General features: G+C 60.5%; 2 protein-coding genes across 4 annotated transcripts in view; one reads left to right on the top strand and one right to left on the bottom strand.

Annotated features, from left to right (window-relative positions):
* Positions 1-1298: 1298 nt before the first annotated feature.
* Positions 1299-7348, top strand: GBX1 (gastrulation brain homeobox 1). Of its 2 annotated transcripts, none has more exons than XM_090143348.1 (2): positions 1299-1792; positions 6571-7348. In XM_090143348.1, the coding sequence occupies exons 1-2, from the start codon at positions 1333-1335 to the stop codon at positions 7089-7091; spliced, it is 981 nt and encodes a 326-aa protein (XP_089999474.1). In that variant the 5' UTR covers positions 1299-1332; the 3' UTR covers positions 7092-7348. The 2 variants fall into 2 exon arrangements, with proteins under 2 accessions (XP_089999474.1, XP_031469670.1); XM_031613810.2 differs by having other exon boundaries at positions 6544-7348.
* Positions 7349-13222: 5874 nt separating this feature from the next.
* Positions 13223-22945, bottom strand: part of AGAP3 (ArfGAP with GTPase domain, ankyrin repeat and PH domain 3) — a 79592-nt gene continuing 69869 nt past the window's right edge. For both annotated transcript variants that reach the window (XM_031613823.2, XM_090143336.1), the window contains exons 14-18: positions 17875-18029; positions 17376-17466; positions 16867-17089; positions 14468-14723; positions 13223-14314 (exon numbers count right to left, since the gene is read on the bottom strand). In XM_031613823.2, coding sequence (XP_031469683.2) covers positions 14093-14314; positions 14468-14723; positions 16867-17089; positions 17376-17466; positions 17875-18029 — 947 coding nt within the window. In that variant the 3' untranslated portion in view covers positions 13223-14092. The remainder of the gene's footprint in view (positions 14315-14467; positions 14724-16866; positions 17090-17375; positions 17467-17874; positions 18030-22945) is intronic.

The raw sequence follows: 22945 nt of genomic DNA, 5'->3' as shown, positions 1-22945 counted from the left end.
ACGACTTCAGTTCTGGCATTTCTCTGTTTCTGGATGCGTTAGGAGGTAATCCCGATGCTGATATTATTCTGAGCAAAGCAGGGCCTTGGTTTGCTCAGTGTTTGGTACGTTACTTACCCGGGGACCACCTCTTCGCAGGTAGGAGCACAGCACAGGTGTCAGGAGCAGCAATAAGTACTCTGCTTTGGCACAGGGACTCCCGCGGGACGCACAGCAAGGAAGGGCAGAGCCGCAGAACCCTCACTGCAGTTCTCTCGCTTTCCACCGGCTCTGGAACTGCGCGAAGAAGCGCCCGTCGGCACTCAGTCCGCAGACGCATCAGTCCCGCGCTCCGGGGGCTTTTGTGCAGCGCAGCCCGGGGGATTGTAACCCCTGTCCTGGGGCGTTCCCGGCGGGAACCCGGGTACCCCCGGCCCGGCGGGTGTTCAGTGCCGCTGCCCCCGACGGAGCGGGACGCCGGGATCCGTCCGGCGGCGAACGGAGAGCAGAGCGGAAGGGCCGGGGGAGCCTCAGACCCACTGTAAATCCGCCCGCCTCGTTCCCACCCTGCACCGGGTGGGACCGCGTCTCCAGACCGCCCTCGCCGCCCGCACCGCCGAGACCCGCTCCGAGCGCCGGGCGGTCCCACGGCACAGCGCGGCGGGTGGCCGCGGAGCGGCGGGGCCGGACCCGGTGCCTGGCGTGGAGCGCTCCGTCGGGGTTCTCGGGCTCAGCCGTTAAGAACCGCCACCGCCTGTCAGAGCGTCGGCCCGGGCCGAGCCCGCAAGCCCGGCGCGGGGCCGATTCGCCCCGTCCGTCGTCCCAGACTTAGGGGAGGATAGGATGCGCCGCGCGGCACGGACCCGTCCCGTCCCCACAAAAGCGCCCTTGTGCTGGCCCCATAATTGCTAATCATCAATCACCATTAATAACAGCTGATGAGGCGGGAGGGGGAGGCGCCTTCCCAGGGGCCGGCCGCGCCGGGGGGAGCGGGGAGCTGTGCCCCGCCGGAGCGGGCGCTGAAGGAGGAACTCGACCGTGATGTGCGGAAGATGGATGAGAGCAGAGGGCGACACCCCCGCCCGCCTTCCCACCCCACCCCTCCCCTCCCCTCCGCAGCCCGGCCCGGCCCCCCCGCAGCGGGGCGGGCGGGCGGCTCCGAGCGCGCCTCCACTCCGCCGCGCCGAGGCAGCGAGCGGGCGGGCGGGCGGCAGCTCTCGCCGGGCGCCGGAGCCCACGAGAGGCGGCGGGCGGGGGCCGGGGCCGCGGCGGGGCCCGGGGGTGCGGCGAGTTGGCGGCGGCCCGAGCTCGCCGGAAAGTTGGTGCCGGCTGAGCCGGCGGCGCCCGCTCGCCATGCAGAGACCCAGCGGCCAGGGGACCGCCTTTTCCATCGACTCGCTCATCGGGACGCCGCCGCCGCGCTCAGGGCACCTGCTGTACACCGGGTACCCCATGTTCATGCCGTACCGGCCGCTGGTGCTGCCGCAGGCGCTGTCCCACGCGCCGCTGCAGTCGGGGCTGCCGCCGCTCGCACCGCTGGCCTCTTTCGCCGGCCGCCTCACCAACACGTTCTGCGCCAGCCTGGGCCAGGCCGTGCCCTCCATGGTGGCCCTCACCACGGCGCTGCCCAGCTTCTCCGAGCCCCCCGACGGCTTCTACCCGCCGCAGGAGCTGCCCCCGCCGCGTGCCACCCCCGACGCCGGCTGCCGGCGGGGCGCCGAGGGCCTGGAGCCGGAGGAACTGCCCCCGGGGCGCGACAAAGGGCCGCCCGAGCCGCCGCTGCACTTCCCGGACCCCTTCCCAGGCCTGGCAGGTAAGAGAGGTGACGGCGGTCCCGGGAGCCCCGAGGAGCCTCGTGGTGGGCAGCGCCGCCCGCCCACCTCTTCCGCGGGCTCCGTCCGCGCCCTCGGCGCCAGCTGCGGGCGGGCGAGCGGCACCGCCGGCTCTGAGCTCCCCGGGGCGGGATTCCCGAAGGCGGTGCGCCGGGTGCGGGATGCGGCAGGGCCGCGGCTGCAGGAGGTGGGGGGGAGCGGCTCGCCGCTGCGCTTCCGCTCTGTCCCATCGTGCCCAGCGAGGGGACCGGGCCAGCCGCCCTCCGCTCCGGGCCGCCTCTGCGGCGCCCGCAACTTCGGCGGCTCGGAGCCAAACTCCGCTCGCCGCTTCCGGGCCGCGCGGAGCACGAACCGCCGCAGCCGCCGGTCGGGGCCGTCGTGCGGGGCGGGACGGCAGGACGGGGCGGCGCGGAGCTCTCCGAGGTGCTGCCGACCCGGCCGGCCGAGGCGGAAGAGCCGCGGGGCGGATCCGTCCCGTCCGGGTGCCGGTCGGTGCTCTCTGTAGGTCCGCGCTGCGTACCCGCACGGTGCCGCGCACCGCGGGACGGGATCTCCGGCTGAGCCCTCGCTCTCCCGCAGTTCGGCCCATTCCGGGTCCCGCTTCCATCCCGGCCCCGCGCCGCCCGCAGCCCCGCTCACCTTCGCTCCGGTTCGCTGCGTCCGCGGCCCCGGCGTTGCCAGACGGAGCGGGCAGGCGGCGGCTTCTCTCCGGGCTCCCGCTCGGTGCTGCCCTGAGGCTGCTCCCACCACGGCCCTGGCCTTTGTGAACCTCCCCGGCTACGCACATGCCCTCCCGGTGACTTGTTGCACCGTTTCTCTGCCAGCTCCAGCTCTTGCTCTCTTCCACCCCTGCTCCCGCAGTACGGGGATGGAGGCTGCTCTGCAGCGTGGCTGAGACAAACCAAACGCTGCCCTTCTGTGGCACGGCCTGTTCCTGAGCTCTGCCTCCTCCCGACAGCTCCGAGATCCACCTTTGTCTTAGAGTCTTCCTGGCGTGGATCCGTGCTGAGCAGCCTCTGCAACTTCTTGCAGGGCTTGGCTGTGCTCTGTCCTCCCGTTACACTCCCAGGTAAACCCGGCTGCTCTCCTTGCCCCGACTTGTTCCTTGCTCAGAAGACCGTTGCATGTGTGCAGGCATCCCTTGAAACCACTCTCTGGTTTAGGACAACTGCAGCATTTTGCCTCTCCTTTATTTGTTACTGAGCTTTGATGATCCCTCAGTGCTCTGTGCTGAGTCAAACACCCACAGAGGTCTCACTTTTGTTTTGAAAGTCTTCTCAGGAACAGAACTGCTGTGGCCAAAACCTGCATCTGTGTGATCACATCCTCCCACTCTATAGGGAAACAAGCAGCACTGTGCTTCATCTCCCTCTGTGGCTCCTCTGTACCTGAGCTCAACATGTGCTCCTGAGGGACTCAGATGAGCTGTTCTGAAAATTGGACATTTCTGATATTGGGAAATTGTATCTCTGAGGTTTACCCTGTTGTGACTGTTCTGATGATGGAAGGAAATGTGTCTTACTGCTGCTGTTCACTCACTGCTGCCTGTTAGCAGCTCTCAGCACTGTTCCTGCTCTGAAGTCATGAAGGATGCTTCCCTTTCTGCCCATGTGGTGCCATGAGGGCACCTTTGCCCAGGTCTGAGAGAACTCCTGTATGTAATTTTTCTCTTAACTGTACCTGTCAGGGCCCACAGAGACGGACAGCAGGACTTGTTTTACCAACCAGGTCATGTGGAAACCATGATGGTTACTGTGGGTTTTTTCCACAGACAAGAAATTCAGGGAAATACAATTCCCAACCATAATGCAGTTTTCTGTAGCATCCTGTCCATGGCCCTGGCCAAAACCGATTGTCCAGGGAGGAGTGAGATCCAATGCAATAATTCCTACTGCAGCTTCCTAATGCTGCATCTCAGTGGCTGCTGTTTCTGTGTATGTATCAACCTTTGACCAATTCCTTTTCTATGTTCTTATTTAGTCTCCTCTGGAGCTCACCAGAAAGAAGACAAACTTGGTAATATCTACAAGGTGTTCTGCAGATTTCTTATGTGTTAGAACCGTGCTAAGGGCCTCCTTTTGTCTGTCTGCTGACATGGGGTGAATTATACTCTAAAGAGGTGGTTTCTGTCCCCAGCCTCCATTAGTGCTGGGGAGTCATTGCTCCATTTTAGGACCTCTCTCTGCACCTACTCTGTTTCAGGCTTCCAGTTGTGGTCACACTTCTTGAGGGAGGAGAGGCGCTCAGGGAAAGTGGTGGTAAGAAGCAGTGAAGCCTGGGGGCTGCTTTGTTGCTGCAGCTGCAAGGAGGAGTTTGATGCCCAGGGAATGGCACTCAGAGCACCCTTCACATCCCTCCTGAGAGCTGCAGAGATCTCCACCAACATCCAACCTCTCTTGGGCCCATGCAGTAAATCCATGTTCAGTTGTGTCTGAGAATAATTAGGGTGGAGAAGTATTGTGTTGTTCCCTCTAAATGAGCGTGACAAGGAGCTCTTGAATGTTTAGCAACACAGGGCTCTCTCACAGCACCCATTCTTGAGCCAGGTCCTCCTGACCCTGCTTGAGTAACTTTGCCACCTGTAACGCTCTCCAATCTCTCCTCACCATGCACGTCAAATCCATAATGAGGTCAAAGACAAATTGGGATTTTGTGAAGAGGGAAGAGATGGACCAATCCTATTCTGGGTCTTGTTGATTTTTTCAGTCACAGCACTTTGCTATGTGCCAACTTCACTACCTGCCTGAGGGCCTTGGAAAGCCTCAGCACACTTCCCACCGAAGGGGTGGGCTCCACTGCCTCCATATTTCCTCAATGAGGACATAGCAAGTTGTAAATGGACCAACATACCAATTTTCTTTGTAAAAACATCTGCTTTACAGTTCACCATGTAGTTTGAGTTCCTTCCTGCAAGCTCAGCCCTTTTGTAAGATACAAACCAGTCGCTGACTTCAAAACCTGTGGTCTGGATGTGTGTTCAGGTAGCAGCTGCTTCGCGAGGTGATGTGTTGCAGTTGGCAGCTCAGACTTTCTCCTGGTGCATCATTTGCACCCACAGCAGCAAATCCCATCACAGCACCATCTAATGGTGCACTGCTGGTCCTCTTCTCCATCAGTGCGGAAGGGCAGAGTCTGAGCAGAGCTCTGAGCACTCTTGGAGGAGGCAATGATGTCCTTGTAAGAGCTTTCTCATCTTGTCAGGCCTTGTGTGCCCACAGACAGGGCAAGTGCACAGAAATGAAAGCCCTCCTTCTCTTGGACAGAGCAGCACTTGCACGAGGCTGTGCATAGGCAGCCAGGTGCTTTGTGTCGCCTGCTGCTCATCAGCCCCACAGCACGAAGTTTCCAGGCCATATGTTGCCACGACTGTGGGAGGCCACTCCCTGCTCTCAGCCACCATGAAGACAGCACTGTCTATACTCCCGTATCAGAGTAGAGATAAAGGTGTTTCTTTATTGCTGCACAAAGCAGGAGGAGCAGAGACACAATTTCAGATCTCCAAAGTCACTGACCTAGTCTTGGGCAGCCACAGCCTTGTGCAGGACGGAGAAGAGATGTGGGAGCCCCACAACAACTGGGCTTGTAAGAACATCTCCTGGGCTCAAGCAATTTCTTGCAGCTGCTGCTGCTGCTCACGTCTTTGCAGCCATCCATTGTCAGGCACCGGAGAGCTGTCCAGCCTTCCTCTGAGGTGAAGAGAGCTTCTGGAGCACCAGTGGCACGTGCTGGTCCCCTGATACTGCTTAGAGACTCAGAGAACTGCTGCTGCTCCATCTGCATGCAGGATTGTATTGAGTGATGGTGCTTCAGCACCAGCTCCTTCCAGCTGCAGTTCCTGCCCTGGGGTTGATCTTGGAGATCTTGGTTTCAGTACCAGAGGGCAAAGCTTTTTCATCTGCTTCTGGTTTCTCCTCTCTCTCTGTGATCCGTGGCTGTGTCCAGGAGCACCTTTTCACTCTATCTACTGGAGGCCTTTGTTGGAATCCTGTCAGGAAAGTGACTGCCTTTCAGTTTGCTTTCTTCTCCACTGTTCCCACCCATGTTCTTTCTTGCTCCATGGCTGTCTGACCACTCAGGCACCAGTTTGGACCACGAGAAACAGACAAGAAGTCTGTCCCGACTGCATCCTTCCAGTATCACTTCAGGTGACATATCAGAGATGTCTCCTGAGGTCTGAATCCTTCCTTCCATCTGGGCTGGTACCTGGAATGAGGTCCTGGCTGTCGGGTGATGCTGGCAGCCTCTGGCCTGTGCCATCGCATAGTGGTGGGGGAACCCAAGATTTGGTCATCAGCTGCCTACACACATTGTACCCCTCTGCTGCAGGGAGGGAGGTATGGCAGCAGATGATTTGTGATTGCCCTACAGAGCTTTACTGGCTGGAGCCAGCTCAAGCTGCTGCCTGGGAAGATCCTGCAGCTCCTCTGGGCTGAGTCTTGATGGATGAACAGTGGTAGATGCAATGGGATGGGGCAGGGGGAGGGCTGAGCTGAGCGAGGAGCAAGGCTCTTGTTTTCCCCTGGGGTTACAGAGGCTGGACAAGCCCTGGGGCTCCGTGGTGCTCTGCTGGGTTGCAGTAGCTCTGCTGTCACAGCAGGAAAGGGGTGGGGGCAGATGCAGGTGGTGCCTCGTCATACCCTGCGGTGCCCACGTATGTGCGGAGTGTGTGGGTGCTGCGGGGACACCGCGGCGGGGTGGGATGCTGGGAGCGGGGCTGCGGGGGCTGCGGGAGCGGGCGCTGACGCTGTGTGCCCCGCAGACGCCAAGGCGTACAGCTCGGACGAGGAGAAGCTGGAGGTGAAATCGGCAGCGACGCCGTGCAGCGAACGGGAGGAGGAGAGCTCGGCGGGCGACAGCGAGGAGGAGCCCTTCCTGGACGGGGCGGCCGCGGCCTCTCTGGGCCCCAAGGGGAAGGGGAAGGGCGGCCCCGCGGCCGAGCAGCCCCCGCCGGGCTCCGGGGCCGGGAAGAGCCGCCGGCGGCGCACGGCCTTTACGAGCGAGCAGCTGCTGGAGCTGGAAAAGGAGTTCCACTGCAAGAAGTACCTCTCGCTGACGGAGCGCTCGCAGATCGCGCACGCCCTGAAGCTGAGCGAGGTGCAGGTGAAGATCTGGTTCCAGAACCGCCGCGCCAAGTGGAAACGCATCAAGGCGGGCAACGTCAGCAACCGCTCGGGAGAGCCCGTCCGCAACCCCAAGATCGTGGTGCCCATCCCGGTGCACGTCAATCGCTTCGCCGTGCGCAGCCAGCACCAGCAGATCGAGCAGGGGGCCCGACCCTGAGCCGCGGCGGCTCTCGGACCCTGGGGCGGGCGGAGCGCCGGCAGCGGGAGGGGCCCGGGGCCGCTCGCACTCCTCTGTACATGTCCCTTATTTATTCCGTGTAAACTCTGTACATACGGCGGCGCGTCCGTCCGTCCGAGCCGCGGGGAGCGAGGGCCGCCTGCCCGCCCACCGCCCCCCGTTCACGCCTGCTCCTGCCCCGCCGGGCCGGGGCCGCGCTGTTCGCCAGCGCCCGCTCGTGTATAGCTGTGATTTCAATAAATTATTTTCTATGGAGTCTCTTCCGCGATAATGCGAGAGGGGGGAGGGAGGCGCGCGGCCGGAGCGGCGGTGCAGGGCGGTGCGGGGCAGGGCTGCGAGTGGCAGCCGTGGATTCGGGGACGCCGTCGAGCCCGGTCCGGTGCCGATGCTGAGACGCGGGAGGGTCCGGGACATGGCGGCGGTCTCTGGAGCATCCCTGGGGCCGCCTCCAGACGGCCGCCCGTTGCCTCTGCCGGAGCCCCTCCTCCGGTCGCAGCTCAACCGAGGCGAACGGTGCCCCAGCGCAGGAGAAATTCCCCCTCCTAGGTCCAATCCACACGCTGGCAGATGTGCGAGGTCCTGCAGGCAATGCCCTGCCCATCCCTTGTGCTATAACTGGCCCTGGGCTAAGCAGACGCCCATGCTGAAGCTTCCTGCCCGCTGCCCCCCTTCCCCCCCGAGGGCTGCTCCAGAGCCTCGCATCAGCTCTGTGCGTGCTCACACTGACAGCACCACCAAGGCCCAGCAATGCAATTCTCTCCAGCTCTCTGTGTTCCAAAGCGAGGAGGGTTCTCATCACTGAGCTGAGCTCCAGGGCCTGATGAAGATCCAGTTTTGCAAAGGGCACAGCTGCACAAACAGTGCTGGGCCAACAGTGCAGGAGGTTGCAGTGCTAACTGGATGTTGGGCCACGAAACCCTCTCCTGCTGGTTGGAAGAACATCAGCCAGAGAGCTCGTGTGGTAGTAACACCCAGTGCAATCCCATCCCAAACAGGAAGAAGGCTCTCTCTAAGGACATGGGATGTTGCTGCTGGGATACTGTTGGTCATTGCACCCCTCCTTGGAACACACAGCTTCTGAGAGTGGGAGAAATCCCTGACAGCCATGGCTGATGTCACAGCGATACAGAATCACAGAGTAGTTGAGGCCATGAGCACTTCAAGGTCCTTCTAGTTCCCACCTGAACCAGCAGGGCCACCCAGAGCAGGATGCCCAATGGCCAGGTGGGATTGGAGAACCCACAGTCTCTGGATCCATGTGCACAGCTCCTGCTGTTTTGCTGCACATTTTCCAGACACACTCCCAAGCACAAAAAAAAAAAACAACCCTAACCCATTTCCATGCTACCTGGGGGAGGTTCCCTCTTACAGCCCTGCCCTCCTCAGCAGGTGTCTCCTCTTAGTGGGGAGCATGGCCCCATGCTCATGCAGCACAGCTGAGTCCTCTGGCTTTGGAGCACAGGGGGCTTCTTGCAGCTACATTGGGATGGATTCTGTCTCTGTCCCTTGCAATACTGAGCTGGAAAGGAGATGCAGCCTTCCCTCTGTGGGCTCAGACTGCTCAAGTACAGCATCTGTTGGCATTTACTGTGGATCAGAGTAGTGGGAGTCCTGTGGCAGCTGCCCCCACCATGCTGGGGAGCAGCGGTGCCCTTGGGACACTGCAGCAGAGCCGCCTGCACCTGAGAACTGTGGTCAGCTATCTTCTCTCTTCTTGGGTCCAGTTTGGGTTGAGGTACAGAACATGAACTTACCAGCCTTACATGGCTGCAAAAAGGGACAAATGCCACCTGCAGAACTTGCAGCAGCTCCTGCGCAGGACCTGGGCCAAGCAAGGATGGGAGCAGCAGTGGAGGGGCAAAAGAAAATGTGCAGCAATGAGCAGTGCTGTGTTACTGTAAATGTGTGCATGTGGGGGGGGTGTGCTACTGCCACTGTAACCCTGTGGCACAGCCCTGTGCTCTGAAACACAGCACAGCAGCAGTGCTGGGAGCAGTGCCACTGAAAGGTACTGAAATGCATTTTACAGTGTCAGAGAACCTCCTTTTCTCACCTGGCATTTCCTGATGCTGCAGTTTGGTGATGCTGCAGTTTGGTGAGTCCCGCTCCATCAATTCATTGTGTTCTCATCCCATCTCCCCACCACCACCACTGCCGTGGACACGCACAGCACCGCTGCTGTGGCTGTGCTTTGTTCAGGGACTGCTGGCAGCCAACTGGAGCTTCCAGCTGCTTGAAAGTTATTTGTTTTTTGCCTTTTTATTGTTGACAGTCTGAGAACCATTATACTGTGCAACCCTACAAACACTGATGTTAATGGAACTAAAAGTGCTGCAGAGGGGCAACACTTACTTTGGGTGCTGATGGAAGGGACAGACTCAGTGCCATCATCAGGAGCACTGAGAAAGCTGCAGAGCAGCACAGTGCCCCTCACACAGTGCAGAGCTGAGCTCCTTGTGAGCCTTGTGCATTGCAAGGAGTTTCCTTCCTCCTGAAAGCACCAAGAAAAACACTGCAGCACTCCAGGTGAATGCAATGCATGGCACTGCCTATGCAGCACAATGTGGCTCCAGCACATCCCAGCAGAAGAGCTGCTGGGGCAGAGGGTGCTCCATGAGTCAGAGCTGCAGGTGCTGCACCATTTAGGCTGGAGGGGGAGGACAGCACCAAAAACACAGGCACTAAGGACAGCCCTGCTGTGATGGAGCCATGTGGACAGGAGGAAACCTGAGGGGGTCCCTGCTCCAACATTTGCTCAAAGCTGTCTGTCTGGGGAGGATGCTGAGGAAGGAGTCCAGCTGACCCCAGGCATCTCCAAGGGTGCCCATCCCACAGCATCATTGGGAACCCATCTCAGGGTCTGAAAGCCTTCCTGGGAATTTGCTTTCCATCTGTCTAGTTGGAATTTCCCATGTATAAGCTCGTGCATGGTGCCCTGGTGTAGGTATGGGGAGGAAGAGACTCTCAAGCGGGCACCCAAACACACACACAGAGTATAAGGCAGATACAGTTGTAGGTACACAGACACTGTATTTACATCGACATGCATACATTTATACATGCACATATTTACATATATACACAAGAATTTTTTTGCCCTCATGTTGTCCCCTTTTACCAGGGAATTCTTTCTGCGCAGACCAGCTCACTCATTTACTTGGAAAATGATTCTTGAAGAATTAGGAAAAAGGCAATGATTGCATCAGATGGGATGCTTATTGGTCTCCTCTCAGGATAGGGTTTTCAGTACCACACACGTGGATCATAGCACACTCCAACAGTGAGGCTGCACGGAGAGCTGCTGGCACACAGCGCACTGCTGTGCACTGCCTGGGCTCTCCAGGACCCGCTCAGGTGTGCAGTGGAGCTGCTGGAGGCTCCCAGCAGGGAATGCTGTGCTATGATTTTCAGAGCTGTGCAGTGGTGGTTGGTGTGGGCTTTCTGACCCTGCAACAATGACCTCCTCTCCATGGGGCATACCCTTTGAGATGAATTACACTGTGAAGTGAGCGTCACCATTGCAAGAGCCCTGCTATGCAGAAAGCCTCTACCCCCATGGAGAGAAGGGCTCTGACTGCACACGGGCAGGACAGGAACAACCCTTTCCATAGAATCATAGGATGGCCTGGGTTGAAAAGGACCTCAGAGATCATCTAGATCATCTAGTTTCAACCTCCGTGCTGTGGGCAGGGTCGCCAACCAGCAGACCAGGCTGCCCAGAGCCACATCCCGCCTTTTCCCGCTGGACTGGCACATAGGAAGGGTCAGGAGCTCTGACCACCTGCAGTGCCTCCACAGCCACAACCACAGCACCAGCACAGCTCAAAATGCAGGGTGTAGGGAACGTTGGTAGAGGGCTTGGCTGTGATGACCTCAGCAGCAGAATGCCAGGGCTGCCCATAGCCTCAGCTCCCCCACCTGGTGCTGTGCACAGCCTCACGCCCCAGCCCGATGCTGCCCAAAGCTCCCACTCCACCATCCCTCAGTGCTGCCCCTTTGTACCCACAGTCACAGTCCCATGTTCCCCACCTTGGAGTTCTGTGCAGACCCTGCACTGCACAACTCAATTCAGCTCTCTCTCATGCTGGTTGCATGCTTTGCATCGCTCTGCCTTCCCTGCACCACGCATTCATTCAGGCACTGCTGGGAGGGCGCAGGACCCAGCAAAGAGCTGCTCAGCCCCCAGTCCCATATCAGAGGCACTGATGTGCTCTGGGCCCTTCCCAGATACTTACATGTTGTGCTGGTCCTTGTGGTGTGCATCTGTACAGGGCAGTTTGTTGACACCTGCAGAACTGCTGGGGCAAACGTCCTGGAGAAGGGCTGCATTGGGTGTGTGCTGACACTGCAGCTATCTGTCCTGCACAGCTCTGTGCCTTACGGAGATCCCAAAGGGTGCTCCTAGTGCACTGGGGCAGACCTGGCCATGCTGAGTTGTGCTCATACAGCCCAGCAGTGCAGCCTGAATGGTACCTCACCACAGTCAGTGCAGTGCAGGTGCTCTGCAGCTGTTTGGTGTCAGTACTGGGGATGTAGGGCACCTGTGTTTTCTGCTGGGGCAGCTGTGCCGCTCCCCAGAACTCCATCTCAAGCCCCCACGCATCCCAAAGCACCACCAAGCTGCAGGGCAGGATGCTACTGGAGTGCCTGCAGAAGCCATGGGGCACAGCCCCGCTGTGAAACAGCCCTGTCACCCTGCCCTCCAAGCTCTGACACACTGCACAGCTGGGTACACGGGCATGCAGGAGCTCTGCAGTGACAGCTGCATGGGGACAGCCCATAGGGTCAGTTTTGAGGTCAAGGACAGCATTGCAGGGCGACAGCAGGCGGTTGGCAATGGGGCATCTCCTGCCTCCATAAATGGCTGTGCCTCACTGCTCCAGACCACAGGCAGCTTCAGCTGCAGGTCCCCTGCTGCTGCCCCACAGTGCTCACTGCCCACGGTGGCCCTACTGCCCACATGAGCTGGGAAAAGGACTTTGGTCCCTTGTCTGAGCTCTGCCACACCACATCACTGCCGGCACTGGGCAGCTGCTGGCTCCCAGGATGTGGGCAGCAGCAGGGAGTCGCGTTGGCAGTGCCATTGCCAGCAGGACAGCGGGTTGGGTGTCACTGCCACAGGACCTGGCTGCAGTGCTGTGGGTGCTCTGGGGGCTGCACGCTGCTATGGGCACCGTGTGGCCACGGGGGGCTGCTCAGGGCTGCATCCTCACATGGCCCACGGGCATGGCCACAGCGCTGACCCCAGCGCCAACGCTGGGGGCTGAACGTGGGGCCGTGCCCATGGCTGGGGCCGTGCCAGCAGAGCCCTGCATTGGGGGCACGGCAGGGCCGGGGCAGGGCGGGATGGGAAGGGAGGTGCCGGGGCTGGGCCGGGCGGGATCCCGCACGGGAGATGATGTATGGGCAGATGTATCAGATCGCACAAGATAAACAAGCAGTGAATTTCATCAGGGCCCATCATGGCTTTAATTTGGCTGCCTAATGAGTCAGATCCAGCCGCGCAGATAAAAGTTGTCAGAGCCGCAGCCCTAATGAATTTCTTGCCACTTGTAATCAAGGCAGCTTGTCTGAGGGGGATGATTAATGGGCCCCAGAGGAGCTGCCGTCCCTCGGCTTCCATTCCCACTAATGCAGTCGCCAGGAAATTAACCAAACCCAGCACCGGGCCGGGGCCGGGGAGCGCGTGCGGCTGTGCGGGGGCAGCGGAGAGGCCGGGCTTGGAGCGGCAGAGCGCGGGGCAGCGCAGGAGGGGCAGCACGGGGACATCGGCACACGTGAAAGTGTTCCGGCACCGGAGGAAGGGAACGTTCCTCACCCGCAGCCTCCAGAGCGGCAGCCCCACCGCGAGAGGGGAGAAGTGAGGCTGGCAGGGGGCTGCAGTGGGGTGCCTGCAGCGGGGGGAGGTGTTCCCTTGGTATCGCACAGGACCGGGGGGGCACACAACCCCGCATCCCACCCCGGTGCCGTGGCACAGCCCCCCGGGGGTCCGGCGCTGCCGTCAGCAGCGGCGGTGAAGGAGGAAGGGCTGAAGGTCTGCGTCTGTGCCAAGAGCGCAGCAGAGCCCTCAGTGCGGGCGCGGAGCCCCGGGGCAGCACACGGAGCCATGCTGGCAGGAAGTGGATGCTTTATTGGCCTTCATCTCCTTGGCTGCAGGTAACACACACAGGGCAATTCATGGCAAAGAAACACTATATACAGAGTGTCCATATAAATATTTCCAATGTACACTTTATACACAAGTGATGGAGACGTTCCACATCAGCGCTCGAAGCCTCGGGGTCCCGGTGCTCAGCTGCAGGACGGCCCCAAGCAGAGCAGGCGCTCCGCTCCTCCCTCCTGCTCAGCCACGGGGCGCAGTGGGACCCGCGGGGTGGAGGCACTGTGCATGGCTGTGGGGCTTCAACCTGATGGGACAGTGACTCTACACAGACAGACAGACACAGATGGGCCCCAGAGCGTCCTCTGCCCCCCTGGTAAGCAGTGGGGCTGAGGGGGTCCGTCCAGGGGCTGCAGGGAAGGACATTCCCTTGGCATCAGTGTGTGGGGGGGGTGGCAGTACCAGCGAGGGGACCCCCATACTGGCCAGAAGCAGAGAGGGCCAGAGGGCTGTGGTGAAGAAGCGTTCATCTCCCACTGCCCCCCACTGCCCCACTGCACTGGGGCACCTCACAGCCAAACGGAGGACAGAGGGACAGGGGTCCCCATACCTCTGCACAGGGGTGGGCAGCACCCTGGACCACCTCCAGCCCTGCACTACCTACATATGAGTGTGGTGGGGGCACACAGGAACTGTCTCTCCTTCCCCTGTACCGGTCATGAAATGGGGGTACCGAGTCCCCATCCAGAGTATCCTCTGCACACAGGCAGCGCTGGGCCCCTTCCAGCCGCAGAGGTCCCAGGAGCTGGGCACAGCACAGCTGGTGCGGGGGTCCAGAGGGGAGCACACAGGGAACAGCCCTCAGCCCCGCTGCGGGGAGCTACACTGCGCTGGGGCTGGTGCTGAGCTCGGGCAGCATGGCAGCGCAGGTGTTGTTGTTGGCGTTGGCGTTACGGCGGGGCAGGCTGGGGGTCAGCGTGGCACCATCGCTGGGACAGCCGTGCTGCAGCAGGATGTCGATGCACTCCTGGCTGCCCGCACGCCGTGCGTAGGCCAGCGGGGTCAGACCCCGGGCATCCCGACTCTTCACATCCACCCCGTACTGCGCAGGAGAGAAAGCGGCCGTCAGTGGCACCCACGGCACATGGCTGGCTCCATGGCACTGGGTGGGATGTTGGGGAGATGAGCAGCGCTCAGGGCACTGCTGCTGGGCTGGGAGGAACCCAGGGGAGCAGATGCTGCGCCGCAGCCTTACCCAGATGAGCAGCTGCGTGAAAACAACGTTGGCCATGGCGCAGGACAGGTGCAGCGCCGTGCGCCCATCGCCGTCCCCATAGGTCTCGTTGACCTCCTCCTTGGTGCCGTGTGCCAGCAGTGTCACCACCAGGCGCAGGTCGTCCTCCACCACCGCCCGCAGCAGCTGCTGCCCCAGTGGGATGTCCGACTGCGGCAGCGGCGCCAGGAACAGCTTCTGCTCATACTTAGCGCGGATCCAGCGCTCCTTCTCCTCCCTGCGGGTGGAACAGCATCACACGTGTGCCAACACAGCTGGGCTGTGCCGTGGGGTGGGTGCACCAGCACTGCCGTTTGAGCATCCTGTGCGTCACGTGCAGACACCGCTGCACAGTCCCACGTGCACGGCTGTCACCGGGGCTCTGTGCTCATCACGTCGCTCCCGGCACACGCGGGGCACACACCTGTCTGCACTGACCTAAGGCTCTGTGCACCTCCAAGCGCTTGGGCATGTGCTCACACGCAGAGCTACAGCCCTCATGCTGCACGGCGATCCTTCGGGCCCCTCCGCGGACTGCCCCACGCTCCCCTGCCCGCACCATGCCAGCCCAGGGACGGCCAGCCCCGTGCTGCAGCCCGCCGGCAGCAGGGAGGGCTCGGTGCCGCGCAGTGTTATCGGCAGCGTTATCGCTGCTGCCGTCTCGCCTGCAGCCAACAAAGGCTGTGGCAGCGTCCGTCCCGCCTGGGGCTGCGGGGCCGCCGGATCGATGCGCGCCGTGCCGCCGCTATCTGCTGCCATTCTATCCATCTGCATCTGGCGGCCGGCCATCAATGCCCCGCGCTGAGCATGCTCACTGCAGCCGCCCCCTGACCCGCTCTTATCCGCTGATAAGCGGCAGAATGGGCTCTTGTTGGGATGAGTGACAGCAGAGGCGCTCCGATAGGGACAGACAAGGGCCTGAAAGGGACGCACCCCTGAGACCCGCAGGCGCTGCCAAGTGTCTGTTAACCCCTTCTGCCTCGCAGCCAGCTGGGCTCCAGCAGCCAGCGTGCGGCCATAAGCCCTGCCGGGTCCTGATGGGTGGGACAGCCCTGCCTGGAAGGAGCGGCCCTTTGTTTCCTAAACGGACACTGTAAGAACGGGACAGACTTCAGCGGGTCTGTTGTGACAGAATCACAGCATCACAGAATGGCTTGGGTTGGAAGGGACCTCAAGGATCACGAAGCTCCAACCCCCCACCAATGCAGGGCCACCAACCTCCACATTTCACAGCAGCCCAGGCTGCCCAGGGCCCCATCCAACCTGGCCTTCAACACCTCAGGGATGGACGGGGCATCCACAGCCTCTCTGGGCAGCTGTTCCAGCACCTCACCACTCTCACAGCAAACAACTTCCCCCTCACATCCAACCTCAGACTGCCTTCCCTCAACTTCAAACCATTTCCCCTCATCCTGCTGTTATCTACCCTTTCAGAGTTGAGTGACAGGACAAGGGGAAATGTTTTCAAACAAAAGGAGGGGAGACGTAGACTGGAAATAAGGAAGAAGTTGTTTACAATGAGGCGTTGGCGTGGTTTGCCCAGGGATGTGCTGGGTGCCCTGCTCCTGGAAACACTCCGGGTCAGAGGACAGGGCTCTGAGCACCTGATGGAGCTGTGGGTGTGTCTGTGCACTGTGGAGAGCTGGGCTACACAGCCTTTAGAGGTCCCTTCCAACTCCAACCATTGCATGATTGTGATTACTGCGTCCAGTGAGTATTGTGTTCTGTGGGTACTGTGTCCAGTTCTGAAGCCCCCAGCACAAGAAGGACATGGAGCTGTTGGAGCAGGTCCAGAGGAGGTCATGAAGATGATCAGAGGGAGCACTTCCCCTACAGGGACAGGCTAAAAGAGCTGGGTATCTTCAGCCTAGAGAAGAGAGGACTCCGAGGAGACCTTACAGCAGCCTTCCAGTACCTGCAGGGGCCTAAAGGAAAGCTGGGGAAGGACTTTTTTATAAGGGCAGGTAGTGACGGGACCAGGGGAAATGTCCTTAAACTGGAAGAGGGTAGATTTAGACTAAATATTAGGCGAAATGCAGTACTGTGAGGGTGATGAGACACTGGCACAGGTTGGCCAGCGAGGCTGTAGATGCCCCTCCCTGGAAGCAGTCAAGGCCAGGATGGATGGAGCTTCAAGCAACCTGGTCTAGCAGGAGGTGTCCCTGCCTATAGCTGGGGGTTGGGACTAGATGATCTTAAAGGTCCCTTCCAACCCAAATCACTCCACGATTCTATGATTCTGTGATGCTGTGACATCCCAAGAGCAGGCAGACCCTGGCACAGCTGTGGCTCTCTGCCCATCCTCTGCTGATTGCTCCCAACCTCCCCACCGGACGTCGCGGTGCGGCTGTGAGCGCTGTCCCTGCAGCCCATCCCCTTACCGGCTGCTCTCGGGGGTGGGTTTGGGGTACCCCTCCACAGCACCCTCCCAGACGGCGTTGGCCAACGCGTTGCCGATGGCGGCCATCAGGGTGAGCAGCTCGCCAGGCCAGTCGTCCAGGTCCAGCGAGCGCACGCGGGAGAGGTGCGTGCCCAGGTTGCGGTGGATCCCAGAGCACTCGATGCACATCAGGGCACCCAGGTTCAGGCTCGCCCAGTCAGGATCTGCAGGAGGTGACATCAGAGGGGCACAGCCAGCACGGGCACATCAGCCTGTTCCCCTCCCGTCACCCCGCAGACCCTCCCAGGCATCCCAGTGGCATGGAAGCAAGGACCCCAGGGACCAGCAGGGCATAGGGGTCAATCCTGCAAGGCCCTTCTCACCCCTAACGACTGGGTCCCCAAGGAGGGGACAGAGCAGCCCCGCAGCACAAATCCCCCTGTGGTCAGGGAGGTGATGGTGTGCTGCCCCTGCCCACCCCTCCAGTCCCCCCAGCACGGTGTTCCTTACTGGGCGCATCGCAGTCCACGCAGAAGCTGTTACCCCGCGCAGTGCGCACTGCCTGCATGGCCTGTGCATCTCCCTGGCTGCCCAGCCGTGCCTGAAACAACACCATACAATCTCAGGTGGTCCCAGAGCATCCTCTGGACCACCACGCCCAGGGTCACCACCCTAGAGCCATTGGGAGCCCCAGTGCTGTGCTGTGGGGGTGTAGAGTGCAGGGTTCCTGAACACCAGAGAGATCTGGAGGGATCTGAGGGGCAGGTCTGGGGGCCAGGAGGAATAGAGCTCCCCGAGGGGCAGAGCAAGATGAGGGGCTCTGTGGGGCACAGCCGAGCTGGGGAGGGAACCCAGAGAGGTGATGGGAACACAGGGAGGGAGTGCCACAAGGACGGGACACAACCTGATTGGGAGCAGAGGGATGAGGATGCATTCAGCCCAGGGCAGGTGTAAATGCAGCAAAGAGATGCCAAAGAGGAGGGATGAGGTAGCATGCAGCTGCCCTTACCTTGTTCTTGCTGCTCTCACAGCCCTGCAGGCTGGCCAGGATCTGGCTCTCGATGGCCTGCACCCAGAGCTCCCGCTCCTCTGACGTTGAGGCCTCAAAGAGCCACGTCTGGCCCGTCAGGGACACGATGATGAACTCAAAGGGTTCGTCTGGCTCTGCAAAACAAAGGTGGTGGCACCGTCAGGGCTGTGCCTTGTGGGGTGCAGGCATGGCAGAGACAGCGGTGTCCCCAGGGGAGGAATGGGAAGACAAACAGGGAGGACCCAGGGATCCAAGCCAGCCCAGTGCTGCTGCTACACAGCTCCATCTGGGCACACATCCTCTGCCATGCACCAGCAGCTGCAGCCATGTTCCCTATTGCCCTGGGCTGTGAATGCTGTGGGTCTGTGAGCTACTGGAGCCCTGCTCTCCATGCCTCACATCTCCCAGTCCCTGGAGAAAGCTGCTGCCAATGGGAGCAGCCCCTCTGAGGACCTGCAGCCCCCACCAGCCCATCATCCCCATGGGCTGCCCTACACAGCACAGTGTCCATACCCCGCAGCAGTACCAAAGGTCGCAGCCCATTATCAAAGCCCTTCTCTTGCTCTGAAACACACAAGATCCAATTCCTGACCTCATGTCTTTGGAGAGGTATTTCTGGGGAGCCCCATAGCTGCACACGTGCCTGGAGGTCGGATAGAGCCATCCCTCTGGGTGCAGGATGGGCTCAGGGGTGGTGCGGAGCATCCCTGCATCGAGCTGCAGCAAGGGGATGGCGAGCACCTGGCTGAATATCTCAGTGCCCTGCACATAAGGAAAAGGCCCCAAAACAACCAAATGCTGGACACAAAATGTGGCCACTGCTGGGCTCTCTGCACTGCCATCCCAACCCAGGCAGGGCTCAGCACCACCCTGCCATGCGCCCAGTGCCTGCACCCACCTTTTATTGCCAACTCCGGTAGTTAGTGCAGTAAATGACTTAACTAAGCGGGGCCTGAATGGAATGACTAATAAACGTTATGTCACAGCACACGCTTCAGCTCATAGCAAAATGATTTGTAATTACCTAATTAGCGTTATGCAAATAACACCCTCATCTCCATAATGTGCCTTCCCAGCTCTCTATTAAAAGCAGAGTCAACCGCATGGCTCCGGAGGCAGCGCGGGGCCAAGAGCCGGGTTTGGGGCTGTGCCTGGGGGTGAGCAGGTCCTGCCCACAGCTGGGGGAGGCAGGGGGGGCAGCAGGAGGTTGGGAGCTGCTGACCAGAACCCACAGACCCACTGCGGGGACAGTGAGCTGCTGGAGAGCTTTGTGGGCTGGACATGGCTGTGCCCACACACATGCCCCATTGGTCTGCTGCCGAGGGAAGGCTCCGTGGGGAGGGACAGCTGTGTCCCCTTGCAGGCTCATGCTTTCCTTGGAGGACCACCACTCACAGCTCTGTGCCTCCTGCACAGCTCAGCTCTCACTCCAAACAACGTGAAGGTAAACGTCATCCCTGTGCCACGGTGCAGTGCCATGCTCCTCACACAAGCTCATGATTCCGTGCCTCTTCTGAGAGTAAAACACCCAGAGACACCCAGCTCTGCGTTGCACCCTGCACAGAGCCCAGCAGCACCTGTTGGGGTTGGGAGCACGGACAGGGTCAGGAATGCAGGGCCCAGTCCCACATCAACAGACGCTGGGAGGATGGAGCAGCCCAGGACGAGGGTCCCAGATGCAGTGCCAGCTGCCTGCCCTTACCCATGGATGGGGATGCTGCTCCATGCACTGCACCCTGCACTCAGCTGGAGAACGCCTCTAGGGAAAGCTGCCAGCACTGCCCCTCTCCTCAGAAATGGGAGGTGTGGGGCAGCACGGGAGGAGGCAGCGGGTGCCAGCAGTCACACTGCTGGGCTCGTCCCCTCAATGCTGCCCTTACCTAAGGTGAAATGATGCTTTGCATGCTCCGGCCCTACCTCCAGCTGTCAGAGTGCACAGCACAAAACCCTGCAGTCAGTTTGCCTCTGACCCTGAGAGATTCACTGTGCACGCCCAGAGATGGCCAACACCAGCTCAAAACAGCCCCGTTCCTTCCTCTCACTGCTCAGTACCTCTGCACCGTACACCACTGCAGCCCAAACCCCCCTGCACCAGCACGTGCCTGCCCTGCAGTGCCCGCCTGCCTCTGGGGCTGCTCTGAGCTTGGGGTCCCAAGCTCAGCATTCTCCTGGACAGCCCTGTGGCTCTGGGGATGTTCTCACCGCGGGGACATTCTGCAGCCCCACAGCCCTGCCCCAGCACCGCAGCCTCCCCCTGTGCACGCTGCCGGACCTCAGTTCTGTCCTCCTTTGTGCCGCATGGATTCCAGCCCAGCGCTGAACAAAGGGCCGCTGCTCCTGCAGCCCGCCAAGAGCGAACAAAGGGCGGCTGCTCTGCTCCCATACTGGGCTCCTTTCTGCAAGGGAAAGCACCACTACGCCCTGCAGCAGCTCGGGGCAGTGCTGCAGGGATGGAGCTCCCGAGGGGCTTGGGAAGGCTGCAGGATGGCAGTGGGATGGCAGCAAGGAGGTGTGGGATGGCAGTGGGATGGCAGTGGGATGGCAGTGATGGCTGTGGGTGACAGAGAGGGCTGTCCCAGGGCTGCTGCAGCACCCATCTCCATCATCTCCCCTCTCCCGGCCCACGGGGTGCTGGTGGGAGTCCATTATGCAGCTCCATTAGAATTAGTGGGCAGTGGAAATGAAGGAGATCGCCTCTCTCCCTCTTGATGATTTTTTGATGATGTTTTAAAGACTGAGCTCCGTGAAGAGCTGCTGAGCAGAGCTCGGCACGATGCAGCTCTGCTAATGGGCGTTAACCCCCCGACCCTGCTCCAACGCTGCCCGGCAATGAGTGCTCCAAATGAGAGCAAAATTAACGAGGGCACCGCGCAGTGCCAGGACGGGGCAGGGCATGCAGCACTTGGACACGGGAAGTGGCCACATCACCACACTGAGCACGCTGAGGGCTCCTGCGGGCAATTGGCCCTTAGGGACTTATCATGCCCAGTCCCACCATACACACAGCCCTGGGAGGAAACAGCTGTCCACAGAGCCACAGAGCTGCCCGGAGTAAAGCTGTCCAGCAGAGCACGGAAATGGCACTGCCACCTTGCAGCTGGGACACCTGAGGTAGAAGCAGCACAGGGAGAAAAAAGGGGAGCATCGGCATCCCAGAGCTCATGCCAAGGCCTATTTGCTCAGCTCTCAGCAGGGGGATCTGAGCAGAACCGGTACCTTCGGGTGGCTTTAGCACCCGGTGGAGCGCATCGACCTGTCCTGCTGGGGAGGGCTCAGTTCACCGCCGCAACGGCAGAACAGCAGAGCACAGCAGAGCCCTGCAGGACTCCCAGGAGGTGGCACTCCCTGCTGCAGGACAGCTCCCCCGGGCTGTGCCCCCCAAGGGGTCCCCAACACACAGCTCTGCTGCTGAGCTCCCGCAGTGCCCAGGAGCGGGCAGCCGGGCCCCCAGCCCCGGGATGCTTGTTTGCAAGCTGCCACTGTACCACATCATTATGAGGTGTTTGGGATATCAACAAATTAGCAGGCGTCTGGGAAGAGAAGGATGCAGCACCATTCGTAAATGTCAGCTCGCTGCCTCCTCATTTTGCAGATCATTAAACCCAATATTCCTAACCTGTATTAGTGCAACGGGGACGGGCCCCCTCCACAGTGACGAGCCGCCAGGAGAGCTGCAGAACATTGCTATGGAGACCCTGCAGTGCTCCCGGCCCTGAGCCAGAGAGTTCTCCATGGCCCCACGCCGAGCCAGCACCTTCTGCCATGCCCTGCCCTGCCCTGCCGTGCCATGCCCAAGGGTTGTGTGGGGCTGTGGGCGGTGGGGCTGGGGACTGACATCCACAGAGATGTACAAACTCAGCTGGGTTAAGAGCATCCATCCTGAGGCACCGGATACGTGTGTGCACACGTGTAAGCGTGCACAGTGGGGAAGGACAACAAAAGCAGCTGAGCAGGAGCAGTCAGGACTGGGCGATGCTCCTGCGGGATGCAGGGAGGGGCACTGAGGTCTCCACGGACTTGGGCTGTCAATCTGTGTGCATGGTGCAGGGCATGCAGGCAGCATGCGGGGCTCAGGGGCACCGACAGGGCGATGCCACGCACACGTTGTGCTGCGTGGGGCAGGCGGGGGCTGAGCATCGCACTGAGATCCCGGCAGTGCAGTGTGCATGGCTCAGCCCCGTGCTCACAGCTCAGCCCCGTGCTCACAGCTCAGCCCCGTGCTCACTGCTCAGCCCTGTGCTTGCAGTTTAGCCCTGTGTTCAAAGCTCAGCCCCACGCTTGCAGCTCAGCCTCGCGCTCGCAGCTCTGTGCCGTCGGCCCCGACAGCCGCTGACAGTTGGCATTAATCACGCACCGCGCCCCAACACAACTCTTTACTGGCCATCAATTTCCCATGGGTTTTAAAACTAAAAAACAAAGACAAAACCGCGTCGTTTGGCCGCCGCTGAGCAGCACATTAAGGGGCTGTCAGCTTCTCGCCATGCACCCTGCATCACTCTTTAAGCACATGAGAAGTTCATTATCCCCGGAGCTCTGGCAGCCGCGGGGATGCTGGTGCAGGGAGCGTCACGAAGGTGCTGCTCTGACTCACGGCCCCGCGCCGCTGCCACCAAGCAGAGCCACGGCAGGGCACCAGGGGGGCACAGGGCTCGGCTGCAGGGATGGGCACTGCTGCTGCGTCCCTGCAGCGCCTGCAGCCCAACGCCAGCACCTAGCGCGGTGCCGTGCTGTGCCACTCCGGGCACAGAGCAGCCGCGGTGCTCCCGCAGCCCGTGCAGCTCTGCACTGCTCATGACAGCCCGGCAGCCCAACAGCACGCCTGCCAGAGTTTGCTGATGCTCCCTAGCAGCCTGACACGGCGCTCTCTTTAACATGCGCCCATGTAAAAAAGCAACAGCTCGTTTGATTTATGATACTTCAGAACAACTAAGATTCAATTGCTCTGCACGTCCCCGGCTCTGATTACCTCCTAAATGAGATAAACCGATGGCAATTTATCCCCAGACCTCACCAACTTTCCCAGGATGCTCACCTGAGCTGCGTGCCTGGT

This window comes from Phasianus colchicus, chromosome 6, assembly GCF_987193195.1.
Source record: "Phasianus colchicus chromosome 6, bPhaCol1.hap1.1, whole genome shotgun sequence".
Lineage (NCBI taxonomy): Eukaryota > Metazoa > Chordata > Aves > Galliformes > Phasianidae > Phasianus > Phasianus colchicus.
Note: the sequence above shows the minus strand (reverse complement) of the source record. Positions and strands in the feature narration are given on the sequence as shown.

Coding starts and splice junctions, on each gene's coding strand:
- GBX1 (XM_031613810.2), top strand. CDS start 1,333: ATGCAGAGACCCAGCGGCCAGGGGACCGCCTTTTCCATCGACTCGCTC. Junction 1,793..6,543: donor CCCCTTCCCAGGCCTGGCAG/GTAAGAGAGGTG, acceptor GGGCTGCGGGAG/CGGGCGCTGACGCTGTGTGC.